The sequence below is a fragment of the Gouania willdenowi genome, chromosome 11 (genome assembly GCF_900634775.1).
Source record: "Gouania willdenowi chromosome 11, fGouWil2.1, whole genome shotgun sequence".
In the NCBI taxonomy this organism is placed as follows: Eukaryota; Metazoa; Chordata; class Actinopteri; order Blenniiformes; family Gobiesocidae; genus Gouania; species Gouania willdenowi.
In genome coordinates this window covers 26708779-26733749 of record NC_041054.1, presented here as the reverse complement: position 1 = coordinate 26733749, position 24971 = coordinate 26708779, and the positions used below count along the sequence as shown (strand labels likewise).

The following is a 24971-nucleotide window of genomic DNA, read 5'->3' as shown; positions in this document are numbered from 1 at the left end:
CTCTTGAGTGTTACATTTCATCATTACTACTGAGAATTTCAGGTGCTACAGTGGGGTGGCAGTTGCTCTAGTGGTATCTGTCATTGTGTCCTTGGGCAATACACTTCACCCACATTACCACCACTGTGTGTGCAGTGAAAGAAGAATGCACATCAATGTAAAGTGCTTTAAATGTCTTTGAAAAGTGTAAAATCCAGTGCATTATTATTATTATTATTATAATGCACAAAATTATGTTAAATAGTTTTTTTTGTTTAATCAACCAGCTGTTCAATAAGATGAGTATTGTTTTCTTCTGATTGATATCAGATGCAGGAACAACTGCAACAATGACCTTTCACACTTTAAAAAGAACTTACAAAGCCTGTGTGTTTATGTGTGTGCGTGTGTGTGTGTGTGTGTGTGTGTGTTTGTCTATATGTTGCTAATGAAGCCAGTGATTCTGGATGTCAGGCCTGCAGTTGCCTTTGAAGCCATTTGAGTGGGCTGACTCTGACAGTGAGTGGCAGGCAGGTCTGCAACATGAAACAGAATAAAACATGGCTACTGACGGTGACTCGCACTGGCCAGCCCTGCACTTACACAAAGAGAAACGCACGCACGCACGCACGCACACACGCACACACACACACACGCCACACACACACACACACACACACATACACAGAGTGTTTGATCTTTCCTCTGACACTCCCTTACGCAGTCCTTGTGCACAACAACGACGCCCTTCACTAGAAAAATGTGAAAATTTGTCTGTGAACGGATGTTGATGGTTGAGCGAGAGCCAGGAAGTCATTGCAGTCAGCCTTCAACTTCTCACCTCCAAGTCCCTGGGAGCTCCAGCCACTGCTTTGTCACATCTGACAAGTATGACAAGGTCAACGTTAAACTTCGAGAGCCCATCCACTGACCCAGACCTATTCATATTTACTGTCATTAATGTTCATGTTTCTGCAACAAGTTGGCAGAAGAAGGGATTGTATTTGGCTGTACATTTCTGCAGAGCTGTTACAGCAATTTAGTCATTTCACTTATTTCTAAAATGAAAACAATAATACACAAAATGACAACGGAAATACACGTTTACCAGAAAGCCCACAAGATGACTGTAAACACACAAAATGACTTCAAAAACACACAAGCAACAAACAGAACAAACAAAATGACTCAGAAAACACTAAGCCAAAAACACATAAAATAAGGAACTTAAGAACATTTTTTGAAATAAGCAATATAAAATTCAAAGGTTCACAAAATAAAATCAAGTGGGATGCAGTTTCAAGTTCCTGCATCCCATAGCAGCTCAGAGGCTGCATTGTCTACAAGATGGCGAATGCCGCGTATGCTCCGTAGACTCATAAGTTGGTTATGTGTAGTGATGCACCAAAAAAACAACCCGGCTGAAATATGACAAAAATATGCGCGCTGGATACAAGCCAACGTGTCCATTGAACGGTGCTGTGCCAATCTTTGGCAGGTCCAAAATGCAGCATGAAATTTTCAGGACCTCCCTGTAATGAGATGAGTTGAGATGAGATGAGATATCTTTTATTCGTTCCACAAAGCGTAAATTTGCATTTCTGTTACATCCCATTCAAGAAACATGAAAAGACAATCACATATAACATGGGAGGACAGGAGCGGGAGAACTGTGGCTCGCCACAAGGGCGGCGCCTCGTATCCTTTGATGAAAAATGGAAAACAGGAGGAAAGGAGAAGGGAAAAAAGGCAGATGCTACACTTAGTTCCCATAGGGGCGCAGAGTGTAGGACTAGGAGAAAAAAAAACTCCTCAGCACATAAGCCCATGAGAACAATTAAAACAAAACTTGACATAGCAGCCACTGCGTGGGAGGGAGAGGGGATGGGGGCCAAAGATGGCGTTGAAACATGATCCATTCGCGTCATTCTGTACAGTTCAGCCCAGTAGCAGATGATGTTAAACGACCTTAGTTTCTGAGTTTAGAAACAAAGGTGGTGGTGGTGGGGAGAGGAGGAGGAGGAGGAGGAGGAGGGGAGAAGCGTCAGTCGACACAACATCCTGGTGAGTAGATGAATCGGCCTTCAACAGCTGGCGTGGGGAGCTGAATGTAGATAAAGTATTTGTTTTTGGCCACCTGGCACCTACAATTTTCCGTGCAGCTGCTCAGCAGTAATCCAATATGGTGGCCTTATCTCAAAAGCTGAGCATTCAATTTCTCCAAGTTAGATTCCAACAATCCAAAGTAGTATCCTGCTTCCTTTTTTTTTAATTTTTAATTTTATATACTTTATTGATCTCACAATGGAGAAATTCACTAACCATCCCTGGGGACAGTTGGCAGCCATTTTGCGGTGCCTGGGGAGCTGTTCGGGGTTAAGGGACGTGCTCAACATCCCACAGTGATGGCCCAGGTGAGGCTTGAACCAGGAACCCTCTGATTACAAGGCCAGCGTCCTTAACAACTAGTTTGTTTATCGCATTAGTCAGAGTGTTGAGAGCCCTGCCCAATCCATCAGAAATGACTGGCAGCCTTTCCAAAACAGTTGCCGACATATTCCGGACTTTGCAATAGGTCAGAACACTGCCAGCTCCAATCAGCAACATACCTGCTACCATAATTCCAATAATGTAGAAGTCTTCCACGTCCTCAACGGAAAGGATGGACAGGCACACGACCCTCCACTTCTCCCCCTAGTCCATTGTGTATCCCGCTGCAAACGTTCCGCCAGCTCACCTCTGCCCATTCTCTTTGTCAAAAAAATTTGGTCGATTGCATTGAGAGACCATAATTCCATAATTTTAGTTTTTGGATATAGATGTAGAGAGAGGCTCCTATTAGATTCAGACAAAAAGACAGCACAGACGAAGCAGCAGCAGAGCAGATGAGGGCAGGGAGGAAGCAGAGGGGTAAGCGTCCGCCTTTGTTGAGAGCAAGTAGAGAGAAAAAAAAGAATCTAACTTAAAGGGTACCTATAGTGGAAATGTACTGTATATAACAAAATATTTTATGTACTGTAAATTTCTTTTTATTCTTTATTTGTGAAGCAAAACACTCTCACACACAGTCTCCAACTTTTGCAGTCAAAGTTTTCAAACAACAAAGATCTGTTTCTCTTCACTGAGAATTTTTGTCATTTTTTATATCATATCGTGAGGCCCATATTATATTAGATATCATATTGAGTTAACTATTTTGTTACACATCTACACAAAATGATTCCAAAAACACAAAAAATGGGACAAAATTATACAAAAATGAGTCCAAATATCACAAAAAACTAAAACACACAAACCCTTTGTTCTTTCCTGAATTATTATTCCAATTGGTCATTGTTATTCTAATTGCTGACATGAATGTTAATAATGGCCACATTTACATGGGAGCTTTAATTCATCTTTAAAGCTGAATAAAGTTAATTCCTCTTTAAACTGGCCATGTAAACACTTAATTCCTAATGCTAATTTAATTCCGAATTAAACCTAATTCCGAATTAGGTGGCTGGTTTATTCCATTTTTAATTCCGAATTAAATAATTCCTCTTTCTTGTAAACAGTTAACAACACTTAAAGCCGCTTTAAGTTAATTCCAGTTGTTCTGCGCATGTGCGACTTGCGGCAATGATGCGCTGGGTGACGACATAATCCAACATGGCGGCCCGGAGTAGAGCCGACACTATTTAATAAGAGCCTTAAAAGACATGGATATAATGAAAAAAGGGGATGGACGGAGGCATAAACATGAGGACATTAAAGGTCCCATGTCATGCCCATCTCCAATTGTTCTAAGAACCCAAAACCATTGTATTTGAGGTTTATTTTCCCAAACTCGCCTGTTTTCCAAGTTTTAGCCTCTGAAAAGTCACTTTCTGAGCAACTCTACACAAACAGGCTGATTTGCGGCTACTTATGCATATTCATGAGTGGGCGTGTCTATAGACGGGACACTGACTTCCTCCTCCCCGCACGGTGACGTAGGGCCAGAGGACGGCCCGCCCTCCTCCCACCCACTCCGTAGCCGAGCTCATGCTGCTTTATAAACACGAGACAGAGCGTGGGGGCGGGGCGTTCACTGATACATACATAGACTGTAGAAAATACATACATAGCACTGCATGAAGGATTCTGAAATGCTCACCTTCTTGGGCGTGTCTATTTACATGTCAATCACGGCAGAGAGCTTCCTGGAGGCGTGGCTTCTCCAGCTCAGTGCCGTGTCAAATTCGTCATCAAAGTGGGAACGCGTCATTAAATTGGAGCAGGGTGTTTGGGCTCGCCCTGCAGTCAGAAAGGAGCAAATCACCCTCTAACTAATGATTGAGGGAATCAATGACAAAACACTTTGGGCATGTGTATGAAGCCCAAATAGCACTTTTAGCGTCCACATACTGCTGTACAGGCTGTAATATCATTTATCATTGTAACGGTTGTTAGAGCTACTATCTTTACCAGGGAGCAACTATTTACTCCTTGATATTGTTTTACAGAGTTTTACTGGGCTTTTCCGTGGACCAAAGTGCATTATTCTCAAGCTGTTGCTTCAAAACTACAATTAAAATAAAGGTGAAAACAGTTGTCATGTGTGGTCTTCTTGTCCGGTTCTGTTTAGTTTTGTTATTTAACCCTTTTGATTTTTTCAGTTATTCTGTCTTTGTTTATTCTGTTTGAGTCTGGCCTCCTGTGTTTAACTCTTGTCTCTGTGTTTCAGGTATTCCTGCTTGTGGCTCCACCCCCAGTGATGTCTCTGTGCTTGGTTTCTGACTGATTAGCTACCTCATGTTTTCCACCCAGGTGTGGCCCATTCCCAATCAAGCTTGGACAGAGGGTGATGGCTGGATCATTGTCTTATGATCCAGCATTGCCCAAGGACACAATGACTTGGATGGAGCGAGATTCAAACCCCCAACCCTTTGGTTACTGAACGTTCCAGTGTACCATTGAGCCATGGTCGCCAGAAGAAGAAGGCTTTGGGCGAGTTTCCTGTCACCATGTAAAACGAGTAGAATGCAATCACTTTCCTTCACCTTCCCCATCGTTCTTCTTCTTCCTCTGAGTAATGAATATCATAAATGTAATGTGCTCCATTGAGAGCAAAGCAGAAGAGATGCAGCCATTTGCTTCTTTCCACCCCATTACTGTGACTACATTAGTACAGTACATCGCTCTACTTAACAACTCCTAAATAACAAACAGCCTGGAGACATTTCCACATCTGTACTCTATAAAAAAACATGCTCAGCATCATTAACCAACGCAGACAGAGCGCCTGCCAAAAATAAAAGATTTTAGCTTCCTGAAAAAGAAAACAGATGAGTATCCTAAAAAAGATTAGTGAGCTGAGAAATGTCTGTGTGTATAATCTAATCTGCTCTCAGACGGCTGCTCTGCATGAGGAATTGGATCGACTGGCGGGATCAATTAATCACAGCCTCTTGACTTTCCATTGGCTGGCTGAGTAGGTCATCGGATAAGGTTCGACGACCCTAGTAATGGGAGCCGAGCTGGAGGTTAAACCCACCAGTCTCCTGAAGATGTGAGAATATCGACTTGCTGCCCAGTTTATAGACGGATTCTTACACGCTGACAGACAAAAGAAGAAAACAGATTTGAAACGGCTCCAGCAGACTTCTCCTTGTCTGGAAAAGAGGTGTGTTTATGTAACAGAGTTATATCACAGCTATATAACAGAAGACTTTTGGAGGGAAGGCTTTCAGTTTATCTCTGAATATTTGTGCAGGATTTAGACGACAGAAGAAAAGCAGGGAAACTAGCTCACAGCACGATTACTAATGTATATGCAAAACTCCAAACACTACAAACTTTTAAAAACAGTCAATGACGTGTCTCTTTCTTGTTGTTTATCCAACATTTATAAAGATGAGGATTTAAGTCATTGTCCTGAGGTTTAAATCAGTGTCCTAAATTAAACCCTACAATCTCAGTACAATACATTAATTAGGGACTTTGTAATTTACTCATTGAGTGCCATTCACGTCTATAGACGTGAATTGTGTTTTTCGGCTGGGGTTGCTAGGAGACAGTGTGACGAAGCTCTCCGGTGAAAATCTAACTTGTACCACGATGTAGTAACCAACTGGTGACATGTAGGTGGCAGCAGCTCAGAGGGAGAGGAAAGAAGTTTACGAGACAGAAAATGGCGCTACGAGAGTTGATACTGAAGTTCCCAGAAGCTCACGGCCACGCACACTCGACCAGAGCATGTGTGGAACTAAGTGGATTATTGAGAGTGTCGCGATGGTGAGATAAAACGATCAAAAAAACGGGGCAATCGCTGACACTCAGCATGTCCAGGATGAGGAGGAAGTTGCGTGTGTGGGAACTAACGGGGAGAGACTTGGAGGAACGCCAAAATACAGTAAGAAATCTATTCAACTCTGACCTAGATAGCGAAATAATAATAATGTTGCCATCAGAAGCCCGGTCTCAGTGTTATTTTTGTAGTTTTATAGAAGGAAACCAATGTTGAGGTGTCCCTAAAGCAAAAAAAAAAAATGGCTTCAAAGTCACTAATAGGTTTTTTTCAGAAAAATCTGTTTTCTCAGCTTTTTGTCACTTTTTGTGTGAAACTTGCCTCTATTCAACTGATGTTTACAGAAGAAAAAAAATATTTTTTGTGATGAAATTAGAGACTTTAATCTTTCAGAATCTGGTGACAAAATATTCTGTGGATCTTTAAAATGTAGTCAAAATGCTCTAAAATGGCTGGCACTGAGGGGGGTAGAAATTTTTTAAATGGCTGGCATTGAATGAGTTAATTAATCTTGATTAATCTAAATTATTCGCAAAACAATAATTGACACAAGAAGCAATGTTTTTCCAATTTAAATTGAGTTCATTATTTTCATCACTAGTGTTAACATGATGTGCAATATGAATAAAGCATATTATGATTGTATTGTTCACAAAGCACAAACTTAAATTTACGTAACTAGTACCGTGCCCGTCAGAAGTATGCATTCATGTGGGAGTACAGTTGTCAATTATGGCCAAATGAGGATATGTTTGAAGGTTGGATGTACAAAGAGGTGTACATACTCTGTACTCTGTAGTGTTATAAAGGGGTTTATTTGCGGGTGCAAAGTAAAATAGCGTGTGCGATTTCCCTGGTTTAATTTTATGGGACATGTGCATGGTAAATGTGTTTGTTGTTTTTTTTTTACTCATTTTTATATTTTTTATGTTTGATGTATTTTTCTGTAATGTATGTTTTTGGATTCATAATGTGTATTTTTGTATCTTTCTGGTGTCTTTTTGTGCATTTTTTGTATAATTATTGTTTTTTGTTGCCATTGTCGTGATTCTGGAGTCATTTTGTGTATTTTTGTATTTTTTTTGGTGTAGTTTTGTGCATTTCTATTGTTATTTTGTGTATTTTTATATAAATATTTAGTTTTGTGTATTTTGAGTCATTTTCATAAGTTTTGTTGTTGTTTGGTGTATTTTTCTGTAATGTATGTTGTTTGGAGCAATTTTGTGTGTTTTTGGAGCCTTTTTGTATATTTTTATGCATTTCTGTTGTCATTTTGTGTACTTTTTGTATAAATATTGTTTAGTTTTTTGTTTTATTTTACTAATTTAGTATATTTTTATTATAAATACTGTGTGTGTGTGTGTGTGTGTGTGTGTGTGTGTGTGTGTGTGTGCGCGCATGTGTGTGTCTGTCTGTCAAGATCCATCTCCTCCATGCATTGTCTCTCACACATGCACGCGCGCGTCTTGCACATAATCCGTTGCAGGTTGTTAAGAGAGACACGGAAGTACCACAAAAAATAAACCTTTTGCAACACCAAAGTCGCAACTCTCTCTAAATGGCTCTGTGTGTGAGTTCAGTATTTTCATCCCGGTGTAGTGCACGCACGCGCATCAACCGTGTGTGTGTGTTTACATTGTAGTTGTTAGCATCTTTCTCAGCACATAGAATAATAAAAGAAGAAACACTCACCCTTGCGCAGAACAAACAATAATCATAGTAGAGCCGTGTCGGTACAAAAACGTTTTTAATATTGAACTTTTTTTTTTTTACCCAAACAAACTGCGACACAGTGACGTCATGAACCCGGAACCGGAAGTAGCGCACTCAATACCGCATTCTTACCGAGGGAGCCGTAGTCTTAAAATTTACTTTTACGTTTGCTTCACCAAATTACTCTAAAATAACAGATACACACACTTGGGGTATTTGGAAGCCGTCGACCAAGTTTCAGGTCCAACTCACACCGCGTCAGGGAAATATTCGCTCCACACACACACACACACACACACACACACACCCACACACTCCTTGTATTTATAGATAGATAGAATATATTATGTTCAGCCTATTACTGATAACAGCAATCATTGATTGTTGAGTTATCTGGACCACAAACTCCTCCTCTACATCAGTGGTTCTCAAACGTTTTCCTTAATTGAAAAAGTTAAAAAGTGTGACTATTCTTCTTCAAAATTCATTTCTTTTTCATGCTCATTGTTCAGCAAGGCATTTCCCCCATTGTTATGATATCACGCCCCCAGTTTGGGAACCACTGCCCTTCTTCATCATTCACTGACTCTCACCCCAACATCTCAAATCCACATAAATCATTTCCCCAATCTGAAAGTGATCATGGTTAATACATGATTGAAGCACCGAATGTGTGTGTGTGTTAAGCTAACACCCACCAGAATATCCAGACAGGCAGCTTTCAGGAGTGTGATCTGGTCTGCGATGGTCAGCCCTGTAAAGCCAGGCACTCGTTTGGCAAACTCCACGATCTTGATAATGCACTTTGTGGCCAGCTCGCTGAACTTGTCCCACAGGCCCAGGTCCAGCCTCACACGGTGGTCTGCACTGGAGTTCTGCAAAGCACATAAAAAATAAAACCCAGCTCAGCCAAAGCAAAGCAAGGTCAGGCTAAATGGCAGCTTCCTCTGCCATGGCACAGATGGCTGCTAATGATGTGCTCGCTCTGCTTTGCGTGTGTCTCACTTGCATACAATAAAAAAAGGTTCTCAGGAACACTGGCAGGATGGCTGTTGTTGAGCAGGCAGGCCAGGCCTTGCAGTAATGAGTGCAACAGTGACAGTGGGATGCTTTCACACTGATAGGAATCCAGAAACAGAGCTGTGACAGTTTGTGCTTTGAAGCCAGAGCTGCCATAAAACTGCTATACAGTCCAGGAGCTGTACCAACGTGACTGTGTGTGTGTGTGTGCGTGTAAGCCATAGAGCAATAAAAACCTGCTGCAGGAACGACAAGAAGAAGTCTGGAATGACTTCATCCATTAATCCATTCCTTAATGCTCACACCGTTTTATCCTGATGGCTTTTTTCAGCTGCAGACAGTCATTTTCTATTATTTGTTGTCCAATTTTGAAACATGTCACCCACATCAGATCAATTAGTAGCCACGTGCATTCCTCGGTCTAATTTTGTGCAGCCCCCAAAAAATTTAACATAAAGAACATAAAGCCCAACATAATACACAAAATAACTCCAAAAGCACACAAAACGACAGCACAATGCACAAAATGAGAAGAAAAGTACTCAAAGTAAGGTGAAAAACATCAAAAGACAACAAAAATACACAAAATAACTCATGAAACACATCCAAAAAAATCCATATTCCTTGTCATATGGACATTTGTTGTGTTTTTATGCAATTGTTTAAAAAAAAAAAAAAAAATATTTTACTAAATTTTTACTATTTCATTTTATTTTCTAATTCATGTTTGTCCAGCGATCGTATATTTGCACTGATATCCTATGTTAGTATTTACTTTTGTTCTCACAGTCTGCTATTCTGTTGTGTTGGTGCAACGTGTGACTTTCCTCTCTGGGGATCAATAACGGTCTATTCTATTCTATTCTAACTCCAGAGGCACAAAATGACAAATAAATGACAAAAAATAACAGAGAAATACACAAAAAAACAACAAAAATCCTTCTATTAATTACAAGACTGTGTGTGTGTGTGTGTGTTTGTGGAGCGAATTTCTCAATGATGCGTGTCTGTTTGACCTGAACATTTTAACTGCTTCCATATACCCTGAGTGTGTGCATCCGTTATTTTGGACTTATTTGGTGATGAAAAATGTTTATTTTAATTTTATTTTGCCCAGACGGCACATTAATGTTAAACAGAAATGAAACTTATTCAGCTTTTGACCTCAGTGTGAGGGGCGCTAGCGCACCAATCTCTTCATTTACAACCTCTAACTCCTCTAGCCCACAGAGGGTCAAACACTCCGGCTTGATATTATCAGCATCTTTAGACAACTTACGTGTGGAAGCTATTGAAGTTCATATAAACAATATTTATTCTTAAACTGATGATCTCTCAAATTCACCCAGAAAGCAGAAGTAAGATAGGAACCAAGTTCCGTCTCAGCTGGTGCCCGTGTTACCTGGTGACAAACTACCGGCTGCACGCTTGATGTTTGCTGTAGTAAAACCTTCAAATATAAACAATATTTATTCTTTTTTTTTTAAACACATTGTTTCATTAACACACAGGAAACAACAGATAAACATAAAAAGCAGAAATAATTCTTCTTCCTTGGTTTAAAATGAGAGAAAAACACACAAACATACAGAAAAAAATGATAATACACAAAAAAAAACTCATTACACAGAAATAAGCTTAATTACTCAAATTTGTCATCATCATCATCATCATCATCATCAAACTTTATTTCGGACACATGCATGGTACATAGCAGACACAACACAACAGAAATATCAACAAATAAGACAAAATAATTCACAAGCCACTTTGCATCCAACACTACAGAGTATGTACGCCTCTTTGTACATCCAACCTTCAAACACACTCATTTGGCCATAATTGACTTTACTCTACTGAAGCTCCCACTATATCAAGGGTCTGCAACCTGCGGATCCTCATGTGGCTCTTTGACTATTTTACAATGGCTCCCTATAGCTTTCAAAAATATTGAAATCATTAATTATTTTCTTACAGAGGGTATTAATGATTAATGATTTTGACACCAAATAAAATCACGATATAACAATTTGTCAACCGAAAATAAATCACATTGTGAAATAACTGTCACCTTCCTACTTCCTGAAACATCTACAGACCAATAACTTTCCCTGCACCTGTGGTTAGCCTTACGTTTTAAATCCCTGGTAAGACAACTAAGTCAACTAAATTTGTCATTTGTCTCTGGTCTTTGGAGAGAGCAGACGTGTTTTTCATTCGCTCCGATAACACGACCTTGGCTACAGCTGGCTACAGCTGGCTACAGCTGAACAGCCTGAAAAATTGGGCCCAAGACTGAAGGAAAATGGTGAAAAAACCGCAGGGAGGCCCTTCAGAACCCAATTCGGGTTTGGAAGAGGTCAAGGAGATGATACGCGAGGGTCTACGAAACCTATCTGCCGAGATAAAGTCGTTGGAAAAGACGCTGGAAAACTCACTGGAAAACCTACAAAGCGAAGCAAAGGTACTGAAAGAAAAGAATGAAAGAAATGCTAAAGAGATAAAATTGTTGAACGCCAGGGTTGAACAGCTGGAACAAAAGGAAAGAGAGAAAGATGTCATCATCACAGGCCTAAAGATAAAACCCAGGAGTTACGCGAGTGACGAAGAAACAAAATCGATTGAACAACAGGTCATTGACTACCTGGAGTCGAAGGACATTGTCCTGAACCCTGACAACATCAACTCCTGCCATCTCCTGCCAAAAAAAAATGATAACAGAGCTGTAAAAATAACCTTCACGAATATGAAATTCAAAGGAGAACTACTGAAGCAAGGAAATAAACTCAAGGGAATGAAGGTGTACATCAATGAAAACCTGACAAAACAAAATGCAAGCATTGCATGGAAGGCACGCCAAATAAAAAAAGGAGGAAAAATTGTGCAGACTTGGACAAGAAACTGCAGGATTTACATCACACCTCTCGGAGAAGAAGACGGAAAACCAATCCTCATCAAAACGATGGAAGACTTGGGAAAATACGAAGGATCCACCTAAACAACAACATTACTGATGGTAATCATGGATATGGACCCAGATCTATATAAACACTGGAAACAAAACTACTGTGATTATTTTACGGAGACTGAATTAAATGTGGAAACCAAGAGTAAAAAAGGTCTGTCATTTATTTATTTCAATTGCTAGGTGGTGGGGTGATTAAGGATTACATTAAATTTAAATTCAAAGTGTTTATTGTCATATGTGCAGTTAGAAACACTTTTTCCTGTACAATGAAATTACTACCTTGCTTATGAACTAAGATATAATACAATGAAATTACTACCTTGCTTATGAACTAAGATATAATAATGTGTTTATACAAGTTAAATCTAACAGTGGAAAATACAACACTGCCAATAGAACTAACAACAGCTGGATTAACCTTCATGTAGAGACAAAACAAGCTGCAAACTTGTGTGTCCAAAAGAGACATTCCCGAGTGGTGACATTATGGATGAAAAGGGAAAAAAAAAAAAAAAAAAAAAACTATTCAAAAAAGAACTATTCTTGAACTGGAGGAATGCTAACAACGTCTGGCAGGGAACAAGGCCAACACGAACAACGATAGAGAGGAAGAGGAATAAAAAAAAAAAGACAACACTGACTACAGATGAGAATACACAAGAAAGGACTGTTCAGAACAACTCAAGAATGTTTGACCAGAGAGACATGTAAACCCATGTAAATTTGCGATGGTAAAACAGGGGATGGGACCCAGATAAGCAAACTGCTTCTCTCGTCTCCTTTTTCGGCATGTACAAAAGAATGTAAAAAAAAAAAAAAGTGAATGTAACCATGTCGGAAATAAACTGAATAAATAAAAAAATAAATAAATGACTATTCTGGAAGTAAATATACATGTTAATTGTGTGGGGACAGATTAATTTAACTGCCAACATGCCGGCTGAATATGCATGCTTGATATGTGGCAAGAAATGAGCAATTAGAATGTGTTGACTGACATTATGTGTTATCAGATTCAAGCTATTTTTTTGTAGCCCTTCAAATACATTATCTAAAAAATATTCTTTACAGAACATTATCTGATATAATTTTAACTGCATAGAATTTCATACACTATGTTGTCTTTATTAAAAATGTTTTTTTTTTTAATCCAGGTGAGATGGGGAAAAATTGCTCTTTTGAGAGTAAAGGTATCAGACCCCTGGACTATATGAATACTGACTTCGGACGGGCACTGTACTAGTACAGAAACTGACAAAAATTCTGAAAATGACATTCAAAAGAACAAACATGATAACAGAAACACACATAATGACTCAATGAACAAACAAAATGACAACAAAAATGACCAAAAAACCCAACAAAAAAATTAGTACATAAACATAAAATGTAAAATACAATCTTAACTTATTTCAGACAGAATTCATGTCACACGCTCAACCAGGTTCTGTTACATGTTGGCCGGCACATTTTCTCCCAACCATCCACAGAAATGAAAACATTTCCTTCCTTTTCTCACTTCCCACTCATGCATTCAGTGCTCTCTTGTTTAGTTTGTTGGAGGCTGTTGAGAAAAAAGTTTGCTGCATTTCTTTCCTGATGTGTCAAAACTGGAGAAAGTTTCCTTGTGGCTGGAATATTAGTTTATATTTAACCGTCTTGTGGTCCAATTCCTAAATGCGCTGTCAATTTTATTTTGAATGTAAAATCTGAGTCATCAATAGTTTGATAAATCACTCAATCCACAAATTATGATTGTTTCCCTACAGGATTTTAGAAAAATGTCAAGTAGAGGATTCTCTGAGCCACAAGATAGGAATAGGCATAGGACCGCTGATAATTTTATCACCATGGTCAGGTTAAAATTATTAGACCAACAGTGAAGATACTTGAATTAATATAGACAAACACAGTTTGCTGAATGCTTGATTGTGGGTGTGTTAGGAAGTGGGAAGAAGGTTAAAGGTGCAGTCCGCAACTCTCAGATCCCTCCCTCCCCGCTGATCTCTTGCCCTGCCTCCAAACTTTCCAAAGCCCCTCCCTCAGAGGAGCTAACAAGCTAACGTTAGCCCGACAGCAACATCACAGTAATATAACATGCTCTGTTAAAAGCATATTACTGCAGCGCTTCTCTCTTTCTCAATGTGCACACACCTCAGCAGCAGCAACAACACAGTGTCACTTACAGCAGCCCACACGGAGGCTGCTGCGTGCACATGAACAACACATGCATTACAGAGTTCTAGTGTAACAATTACAAATCAAACAATGTAAATCAAGCAGCAGTGATTACCTTTTAAGCAGAAAAGTCACCAATTCCATCTTCTACTCCTCCAGACCATACACTGTAAAAAAGACGGTACTCTAGCTCCGGGAAAGGGGCGGGGACTGAGAGCAACAGCTGTCAGACAGTCCATCAAACACAATCCTGGCTCTGATTGATTATTTTTGCTCAGTGCATTCTGGCAATCTGCCATAGGCTACAGGAGCAGCAGGGTGGAATCAATGAGCCTGTTTTTTTCACACAAAACTACTAGTTTGATGTAAGGCTGTCCTTACATAGTGACAGCTTTAGCAAATAGGACAAAAAGTTACTTTTATAATAGTTGCAGACTGCACCTTTAAGGAAGAGACAGAAAATGGTATACTACTACTAATAATGATGATAATAATAATAATTATTATTATATTAATATTATAATATTCACAAAATATGACGTTCTGATCACGCACATCAGGCTTAATGTTTGTCTCTGTCCTCCATCTGAGCATCAAACAGGATGTGAGAATGTGTAACTGGTAAATGTGACTCAATGTAAAATGCTTTGGTAATAAAGCCCAATACGTCAATCGCTAAGAGCGCCGCTTCCCTCCTACGCCTGATACGACCCCCTTCACAGCTGACTCAGATGACAGTTTTCTCTGATGCTACTGTCAACTACTACAGCGCCGCTTACACACACACACGCAACAAAAAATACATGCACGCTCGCGCACACGCAGAGACAGACAGGAATACACACATGATGTGTCTGTACATACGTACCTTTTGTACATGAGGCCCCGGGGCTTTAAAACAACCAAAAGCACTGCAATTTGTTGCTGCTCTATTGTTGAATGTTGTGGAAAAACAAATGGAGAAGACAGAAGTTTCTGAGCACGCTTATGCTGCGTTCACACCGGATGAATCATGACATGTCCGTATGTCCAGATTACATACAAAGTCAATGGATGGATGCAAAAACTTTCCTGTGCGGCGGTGCGGTCTGATCCGCACGTCAAGTGCGTTGGCCGTGCGAGCGCACTCCCATTTTACGCATATCCGCACATCCGCAAGAGTTGAAAATATTGAACTCCTGTGACTGTTTCATATGACAAAGGCCATTCAGTCTTTGTTGACAATGACGTCAGGCGTCAACATGGGCACCGGTCTGTTCAACCATGGAGTAAAAGCTGTGTGTGACCACCTGGAGCTGTATGACACGGCCTTTATATAACCGGGACCGGACTAGAAAGGATTTGGAGGAGAATCAGCAAGGAGGTGGTAGCAGGTAAAAGTTCTCTCTGTAGTTTTCATCTTTGAAAGTCGACACTGAGCTAGCATAGCATTAGCCACAAATCACACCGGCTTTTTTCACTGGTGGTTTATGTTTATGAAAGGAGAAAAAGGAGCACAGCTCTTTGCTTCAGCAGGCAGTGAAACTCACCGAGTTGGATGTGTCTCTGGTGGGCGGCTCTTGATCTGTGGTTTGCGGCTCAACTCGTCAGGGACACTCTAATGTTCTATCTTTCTATCCTGTTCTGTTCTCCTCTTTCTGTCCCTGTGCCACTTCTGAGCCTGGTTCTGCAGGAGATTTCTTCCAGTTAAAAGGTAGTTTTTTTCTCCCCACTTTAGCTGATGCATGTTCATGTGAATTTGTTGGGTTTTTCTTAAGAATTGTATATTTTGATAAGCGCTATGGGATGACTTGTTGTAATTTGCGCCACATAATGTTTTATTTAGGAGGGACAGAACAGAGAGCATTGTTACATGTTTAAAAAATTGCAACCGATGCCATGTCCATGGGCCATGTAGCCAAAGGCTAATTTGCAGACCTGTTCCCCATCAAAGTTGACCTCAAAGAGGTCAGAACACATTACTCCAGTTTTAAAGTCTTTACACTGGCTCCCAGTCAGCCTCAAAATAGACTTTAAAGTTCTGCTGCTGGTGTATAAATCTGTGAATGGGTTTGGTCCAGAATACATCACTGACATGTTAGCAGGTCTCTCAGATCTATGGACACAGGTCAGATAGTGGAGCCCAGAGCTCACAGTAAACATGGTGATGCTGCTTTTAGTTGTTATGCTGCAAAGAAGTGGAACAAACTGCCAGCAGAGCTGAAGTCAGCATTTAATGTGAACATTTTTAAATCAAAGTTAAAGGCACTTTTTTCTCTACTGCATATGATTGAGAGAGAGATTTTTAGTCATGTTGATGTAATGATGATTTTACTGATGATTTTAATTGATTTTACTGATGATTTTAATTGATTTTACTGATGATTTTAATTGATTTTACTGATGATTTTAATTGATTTTACTGATGATTTTAATTGATTTTACTGATGATTTTAAATGTTCCTATTGATTTTAAACAATTGAATGTTTTATCATGTAAAGCACATTGAGTTGCCTTGAGTATGAAATGCGCTATACAAATAAATTTGCCTTGCCTTGCCTTGATTTGAATTAAATTAAATAAAACCAGTGTGAAAGCACCTTGAGTTTATTATATTATTGAGTCTCTAGGTTTTGTTGTGTAACTTGTCTAATGACATGTTGTGTTTTTCTCATTTTTTTCTGTCTTTCATGGTATATTAACATTGGCAGCATATGATCCAATCATTTTGACAATGTGTAGGTAGACAGAATATAATATAGTCAATATTAAAAACATGGAAAAAGCCATAGTTCCAACATTGTAATTAATGTTTCCGCTCCTTCAGAATGATTGAAATAATTGTTTTTGATCGTGTGTAGAGTGATTATAATATCAGTTTAACTCTACTTCACCTCTGCGCTCATTAATCTGTTTTTTGTAATCATCCGACAGGTATTTGAGCCTTTAATTAGGATGTAACAGCCTCTGGTCCAAGCCTTGCGACACCTGTTGTCCTGTCAGGGGATTCCAGCGAGCCCCCGTTCATCTTAGTTTGGATGTCTTATATGCAGATAGCTGTAGTTCAGTTTGACTTTGTTGTCTGTAATGTTTCTGTTTTGATTCCTTTATTTTCCTAAAATGAAAAGCTCTTTCAGTTGGCTTTGAGAGTCAAAGAACCCATTGTGCAGACAAATAAATATTACATTAATCAGAGCATTACACACCACACTCAAAACACAGGTTATTACATAACCCCAGACGTCAAAACACAGACAAAGAGAATATTCAAGTGTGCCTGAAAAAGCTGTTATCTTAAAGTCCCCATTTTTTTTAATTTTAACTGTAAGCAGCACACAGCCACCAGCCTTGCTACTTTTAAAAGAAACAGGCAAAAGTAGACTTCTCTTACGTTTCGTCACAGGGGTGTTACGTAAATTAGTCTTTTATGTTAACATCGATATCTACATTTTTCTGTGTCTCTTTCTGTTTTAGTTGAAAAACATTAGGGCCAGGAGCTTCAGACAGGAACCCAGACAAATGGAACACTTTTGACTTCCTACACAGAGTCGAATAGAGACTGCATTAATTGGCTGATGGAAAAAGAAGCAATATTTCTGTCAGCAGTGTTTCAACTCTCTCTAACATCTCAAGATTACAAATTAAGGCAAAGTTGTATAACAAGATCTTTTAGAAATAAAAGTTTCAGATGAACTGTTAACAATATCATCCAAACCTATTTTTAAAGGTAAAGTTATAAGGTTTTCCCTCCCATTAATGTCATTGGTTAGAGCCTCAGACACTACCTCACTAATGGGCAACTGGCAGACCATCTGGTTATGTGCAACCCCCAAAGTAAATGCACAAAATAACTCCAAAAACACACAGAATGATAGCAAACAACACAAAATCACAGAAAAAATAACAAAAGGACAACAAAAATACACATATTTACTGTAGAAACACACAAGACAACTACTAATATATACACAAAAATACAATGAAAAATACAAAAACCAAAGCCAAAAATTTATATAATTCCAGAAACAAGAAAGAAAAAGTGGGCCGACACCAGCAGATGACTTAAACTGGACTTAAAGCTAGGGTAGGCAATTTTTGGTTGAAATAGTCTTTATGTCGTGACAGAAATTAAGATCTTATGTGCTCTGTAAAAGGAACAAAAAAAATTCAGTCAACTGTAGCAGCTCTAAACCTGTAATAACTAAAATTGTGAATTCATTCATGCCAAAAATATTTACTCGAGGTCTGAGAATGCCATTCCTTGGTCATCTTTCCTCTCCCCTGCCCTGTCTCCTCACAAATATCACTGCGCAACAAGCTTTGACAGTTACCACCTGGTTGTGGGCCGTGCTAAATTTATACGGAAAAACAGAGGCAGCAATGAAGTCCAGCTTTGATGAATTGCTGCACAAATATTAATGTAGAAAACAAAATAAACAAATACAAATGCTGTTTAATAAACTTTAAAACCAAATGTTATTTCCCCCCCACTAATTTTGTTTCGTCAGGTCCTGTAACATTGCTCTTATCAGTCCATGGGTCATCCATCATCCAGCAGGTCTGAGCTCCTGAGCAGTGCTGTGTCAGGCACACTCAAATGTGAGCCTTAAATTATGCAGCAAATCAGCTGATTCTAGCCAGCTCATCCTTGCCATCAACGTGACATGAGTTTGACGGTTAAAACATGGAAAGAAAGAAGGAGCGACATCCATGGAGCTCCTTGCACAGTGACTCTCAGCACCGCAGAGAGATGTCCAGAAAAAAAAAGTAGTAGGCCAGTCCACAATGTTCACCCGGATAGGGACAAGATAGCACCAGCATGTACCGGTTGCCATCTGCCCTCTTTGCCCGCTCTGTTGAAATTTTTGTTTGTAGCCACACTGATCGGTATTCTGTGCCAAAGTATCACTGCGCTGATAGCGAACAACCGTCGATCACATGAGGTACAACTTTGAGGACCAATCATCCGGACTCTTTCCTCACTTGGCCTCAGTACCTGCCTACCTGCTGCACTCACCTGTCTCCTGGAGGAAGCTTATCAAAAAATGCTGTAAACGTGGTGGACTCCTGTTGAGGATAAAGACATTCTGGAGGTAAAATCCTGGGACTGCTCCTGGATGCCAGGTCATCGGCTTGCGTCACCTGCCGCTCAAAGCGCTGCTCCATAGACACCCTCCAGGCCCCGTGGTGTGGATCACGGAAGGCTTTGTCCGCTGCACCGCAGCGCTCCTCAGGTCGACAAGGAAGTAACTCTACGCCTCGGCGTGCAGAATGCCAGATCGCTAGCTTGGATATAATGTACCTTACGGAAACATGGCAATGGGAGGATGAGCACGTTCATTTAAATAAGCTGTGCCCTCCAGACTGCTCTGTGTTTTGAACTCCACGGCTCATGTGATGTGGAGGAGGATTGGCGCTCGTATACCGGGATATTTTAAGCTACAGACTGCTAGACATGAACATGTACAACTCCTTAGAGCTACAGACATGTAAGGTTGGAAATGAACACTCTTTACACTGTGTTTTAGTCTACCAACCTCCTGGGCCTGCTCGTTTATTTCTAGATGAATTATCTGAGTTTATGACATCTATTGTTAAACTAGAGAGTGTTCTAATCCTTGGTGATTTTAATCTCCATGTTGATAACGCCTCTTGTCCTATGGCAGCTGAGTTGGTATCTCTTATGGATTCTTTTTACTTTGTGCAACATTTGTCGGGTCCAATGCACACATAAGGTCATACTTTAGATTTTGGCTTTTCTTGGAGTAAAAATTGACCAACTAAGTATTGAAGATTTACAAATAAGTGACCACTGCTGCATTGTATTTAATCTGTCAATCACACTGGCATGGATTCCTTCCAATGTGAAAAAGCAGATACGCATTCTTAATGAAGAAGCAATCAGTGGGTTTTCTGCCTTTTTTGACCCAACTACCTTTGCTAGTTGTGATGATGTTGACACTTTTATGATAAACTTCAATAGCCACTGTTTGACTGTTTTGGACACAGTAGCACCAGTTAAAAATAATCCAGGCTCTAATAAGAAACCTTGTCCTTGGATGAATGAAACTATTTTTAGCTTTAGAAGAAGCTGCCGGAAAGTGGAACAGTTGTGGAAAACCACTAAACTAGTGGTGCATAGACTCAATCTTAAATAAAAGATAATGGAGCTAAATTAACTAATAAAGTGCGCTCCCTCTGCTCACTCCACTAATCTTGTTTTGCAAAACAAGAGAAACCCCAAGGTCTTGTTCAGTACTATTGAAAATCCTGTTGCACCCTCACTGTCCCATGTGCCTATACACACACAAGATGACTAACAATTTTTAAAAAAACTTTTATGTAAACAAAGTACAAGACATTAGGGACAGTATCACTCCTCCCTTGGTTAGCTTGTACTTGCATCAGCCCCTGTGAGCTCATGGTCCTCCACATGTTCAGGTTTTAGTAGGAAAGATGAAACCCTCATCAAGCCCTGTGGTCATTGTTCCTACTTCCCTGCTCCTAAATGTTTTTGATGTTATCGGTACTTGGGTGGTAAAATTGATAAACCTCTCACTTTTATCTGGCTCGGTTCCCAGCTTTTTTAAACGTGCTATAATGAATCCTATCTATCTATAAAAGCAAGGAACGTCTGTGTGCGTGCGTGTGTGTGTGTACCCATTAGCGCATGGAGTGTCATTTGTACACATTTTAATACCCCTGAACCTTTTGTGAATCCGCCTCTAGGTCTTCACCAGGGAAGCCTCAAATGCCCCAGAAATGGGTGGACCAAAGATCAAGTTCCATTTTTTTTCCCCTAAGAACCTTTTTTTTTGTTACATTCCTAATTTTTCAATAATTTTGGTTAATGTTTTTAGAGTCATGCTTGCATGGCATAGTTGAAAATAAAAAAACACAACTCTAATTTGTCATGTATTGTCATATTTTGATATATTTTGATGATTTTTTGGGTATATTATATCAGGTAAAAATCACAATGTGTTATATTTTATCAAAAGTGTTCTAGGGTTAATGGCAAAATCAAGTGCAGAGAACAGCTGGATCAGGTTTTAGACCAAATCTGTTTAATCCTGGATGGTGTTAGTGTGGTCTGGTCACTGTCACAATCAAACTACCCTTTATATGGACTTTCCCAAGAAAGAGAGAGGATGACAAAAGAAGACAGCGAGAAGCAGAGGGAGAAAGACATCATTAAATATGAACAGGGGTTAGGTGAAAGCCACATTAGGGCCATGCTTAAATCACAGTCAATGAGCTGCAGTTGACAGGACAGCATTATGGAAGCACATTCCACTGATTGACGTTCAGTTTGAGGAGGTGGGGGTGTGTGCGTCAGTGAATGTGAGGGTATGTTTGTTCAGTGCACATATGTCGGAGAGGGCGGCGGCAGCTGATATTAAAGCAACTTATCTTGTTATTCCCTCTGGGTGTGAGGGGAAAGGATACGGGAGGGGAGCAGATAATTCCCTAAATCAGCCTGCTTTTTAGATCATCTGAAGTTAGTGCATAAATCACAGACTGTTGAAGGCCTCCCACCCGAAAGGGCTTCTATCCTCAGGGTTTGTGTGTCCGTGATCACTCTCTAACTTTATCCATCAGAGTGTCAAAACAGTAAAAACAGTGGACGATCCCTTTAATAAATCATACAGTTGTGGTCTAAATAAAGCGGAACTGCAATGCTTGGGTCTGAATTCCTCATTATTATAGCTCCACAGGCCCCTTTTCTAATGTGCTTCTGAGAGCAACTCGTTTTGGTGCTGTCTCTTTAAATGCAAATGAGACACTTCATACCCCGCCCCCTCTCCAGGTTGCAGAGGTGACACTCGGTTCAACTCCACCCTGTTCGGCCATTTTTGTAGTTTGATAGAAGAGATACGATTATGTAGTGGCGCAGAAAATGTTTATTCACACGTTATTTACAAAATGTCAACAACGGAATACTTGTCCATCCAGCCTTACATGTTCGAGCCAGAGTCGGACCCGGCGGAGCGAGATGAAAATCAAGATGATGAACCTGCAGAACCCTAACAAGTGAGCTAACACAAGCACCGAGCTAACGCTAGCGCCAAGCTAACGTCACGAAATGCATTTTAATACAGTCTTTTCGGAGACAAAAAGGCAAAATGAAATGACTAATGAAAACTTTAGACTTAAATTAAATCACGTAGGCCAAATCATCAAGGATCTAAAACGAGCACACAGCGCTAACATATGAATACGGTGCAACTGCTAATGCTAACAAAACAATGAAAGGGACGTCTTATCATCACACTTTTTAGCGTTATTTACAGCTTACCGAAGTGCTCTGTTCGTCGTCTCCAAAGATAGAAGGAATTGAACCCTCAATCTGACAAAGTCTTTCAGCAAATCCTTCTTTATACTGGCGGAGGTTGCAGAAGCAGTCATCCTTGAAGTGCTGCGTGCACACAAAAATGACCTTACCCACAGATGTGGGTACATTTCCGTGAAAAATACAACTCAACTAGGCACTTTGAAAAGGTTCTGATGCTGGGAGACGTTGTAATGAAGTGTGTGGGTTACTACATCCAACAACCGAACATTTTGATTTCTCCTCTCGTAACTTCGGCATCCTGGATCTTGGACTACAAAATAAAAGCGAGAAATAAAAATGGCGGATTGCTCAAAGTGTTGGGCCTGGAGTCGATGTCCTAATTTGGCAGTTCTGCTGCAAATACTGTGACGTCATTGTTCAAAAAACGTAATAGAGAATCAAAAAATCAACACAGAAAAATATGACCAAAACAGAATATAAAGATATCAATGGAGCACCTGAGGAGACTAATTTCAACTTTTCTGTACTTCTAAACACTCTAAATATACAACAAAATGCATTTAAGTGCTAAAAAAGTGGATTTAGCATGATATGGCCCCTTTAAGACCTAATGAAATCTTAGTAGAATTACTACTAATAATATAGATAGATAGATAGATAGATAGATAGATAGATAGATAGATAGATAGATAGATACTTTATTAATCCCGAGGGTATTACAACAATAGATTCAAGATATTCAATAGATGGCTAATGTCTATGGACAAGAAATCATACTTAGATTGAGAAAACATTGAGTGTTTTCTCTTCAACATTTGAGCTTAATAAAAGCATCTTCGAAAAACAGGAACAGTGCAGCAATTGGTGAGGTCGTGCATTATGTGCATACTCGCTGATTCTATTATTATTAGTATGGACTCCGATTTTCCCTTTCAAAAGTTCCTCAACTTCGTTTCTGAGTATTTTCAGAGTCATTTTCGCATCAGTTTACCCATTTGTGGTTCATCGTCGTTCTCTGTTTAAATGACCTCAATGGCTATTGAACTTCTTTAAATTGTACCAAACACAGACTATACTGCTGTTATTTATTGTACATTTTATATGCTTCAGATGGCTTATGGAAACCAGGAGAGTATTTCTGAAACCACGCAAGGTTAAATTGCGAGAAATTTGACATGTCCGGTCATTACACTTGGTAGACACTCAGCTTTTACGTAAAAAATACGATTAAAATGCCTTATACTGTCCCAAAACAAGTAAGTGAGGGTTTAGTCCCTTTAGGGTCAAATAGCTTTTTCCATTAGTTATTGAAAACCATCGACTAACCCTCAAGTTTTGCACAAAATCCCACGCTGCCGTGATCATGTAGCATGACATTTTGAACAAGAATTTGAGCAAAATTATTACATATTTGTCCCTTTGCTTCACTCGCTAGAACAATCAGCCATCTTTTTGGGGGAAAACAGTGTGTAAATGTGTGATATTGTTCCAAAGCGTGCATTTTGGGGGCTGATTTTAAACAACGAAAAAGTTCATACTGGTTTTTCCATTGCCGAACGTGAATTCAGTGTCTTCTGTACATTTGTTGTTGTTGAATGACACGGAGTCAAGCTTTAGGGTTGCTGGTCAGATACGGACACAAAAAATTTTGGGGAACAGACCGGTCTGAGATTAACCAGTTATCAGCGTGTGAGCCTCAGTGAATCTGCTGATGTTCACTGCTCTCAGTGTTACGTATGTTGCTGATAGTGGTAGTCATAACAGAGTGGAGCCTCTTCAGGCAGAGACCTTGGTGTGTGCTATCAGTGTACGATGGTATCTGGCCTGCTTAGGGCTGTCTGATCAGAACTGACCAGGAGAGAGTTCTGTAATTTCAGTCACCTGTTTTAGCAAAGGTCCAATAGGAAAGCATGCATTTAAAAAGTGAGGTCTTCACATACAGTATTTGTATCATCAATGCTTTGAAAAAAGACCATCACGATGCTAATTGCAGGTTATTGTGAACCATTTCTACTAGACAAGGTCAATTTAGATGCAGGGGAGTCCAGAGGGTCCACATTTTATTTATTTTTTTAAATAACGAGGGTGGAAAAAAAGAATTCACTTTTAGCAAAGGTGCGGTTTTCAACCCTAAGTGGTGCGCCACAGTATTGAACTACTTAAAAGGTTTTTGTTGTGACTGTGGCATTTTGATCTATGGAAAGCTCATGGAAACAAACACTGTTTGATTCTGCTGTTCAGTTATTATGATTGAGCTTTAATTACTTCCACAGCTCAGGGTAAAAATACTACCCAGGATCCAAGGGGAACGCAGCTATTTAAAGCAACGTGGGAATAATCTCTGCCTATAATATTCCTCTGCATAGCAAAGAGAACAATTAGAACCTTTCTTTTTGGGTTCATTATTTTAAACCAGCTTTACTCTGTAAAGTTAATTGTGAGCAGCGGAGCAGAGATGCATCTATAACAGGCATGGGCTACTGGCAGCCCGGGGACCATACAAACACACACACACACACACACACACACACACACACACACACACACAAAAGAAAATACACAAATT

The 24971-nt window shown here is 39.7% G+C and overlaps 1 protein-coding gene across 1 annotated transcript in view; it reads right to left on the bottom strand.

The window, feature by feature from the left end:
* LOC114471970 (retinoic acid receptor beta-like) overlaps window positions 1-24971 on the bottom strand; it is a 128129-nt gene that overhangs the window by 12663 nt on the left and 90495 nt on the right. The window contains exon 5 of the mRNA XM_028460976.1: window positions 8662-8838. Within this exon, the coding sequence (XP_028316777.1) occupies window positions 8662-8838 (177 nt within the window). The remainder of the gene's footprint in view (window positions 1-8661; window positions 8839-24971) is intronic.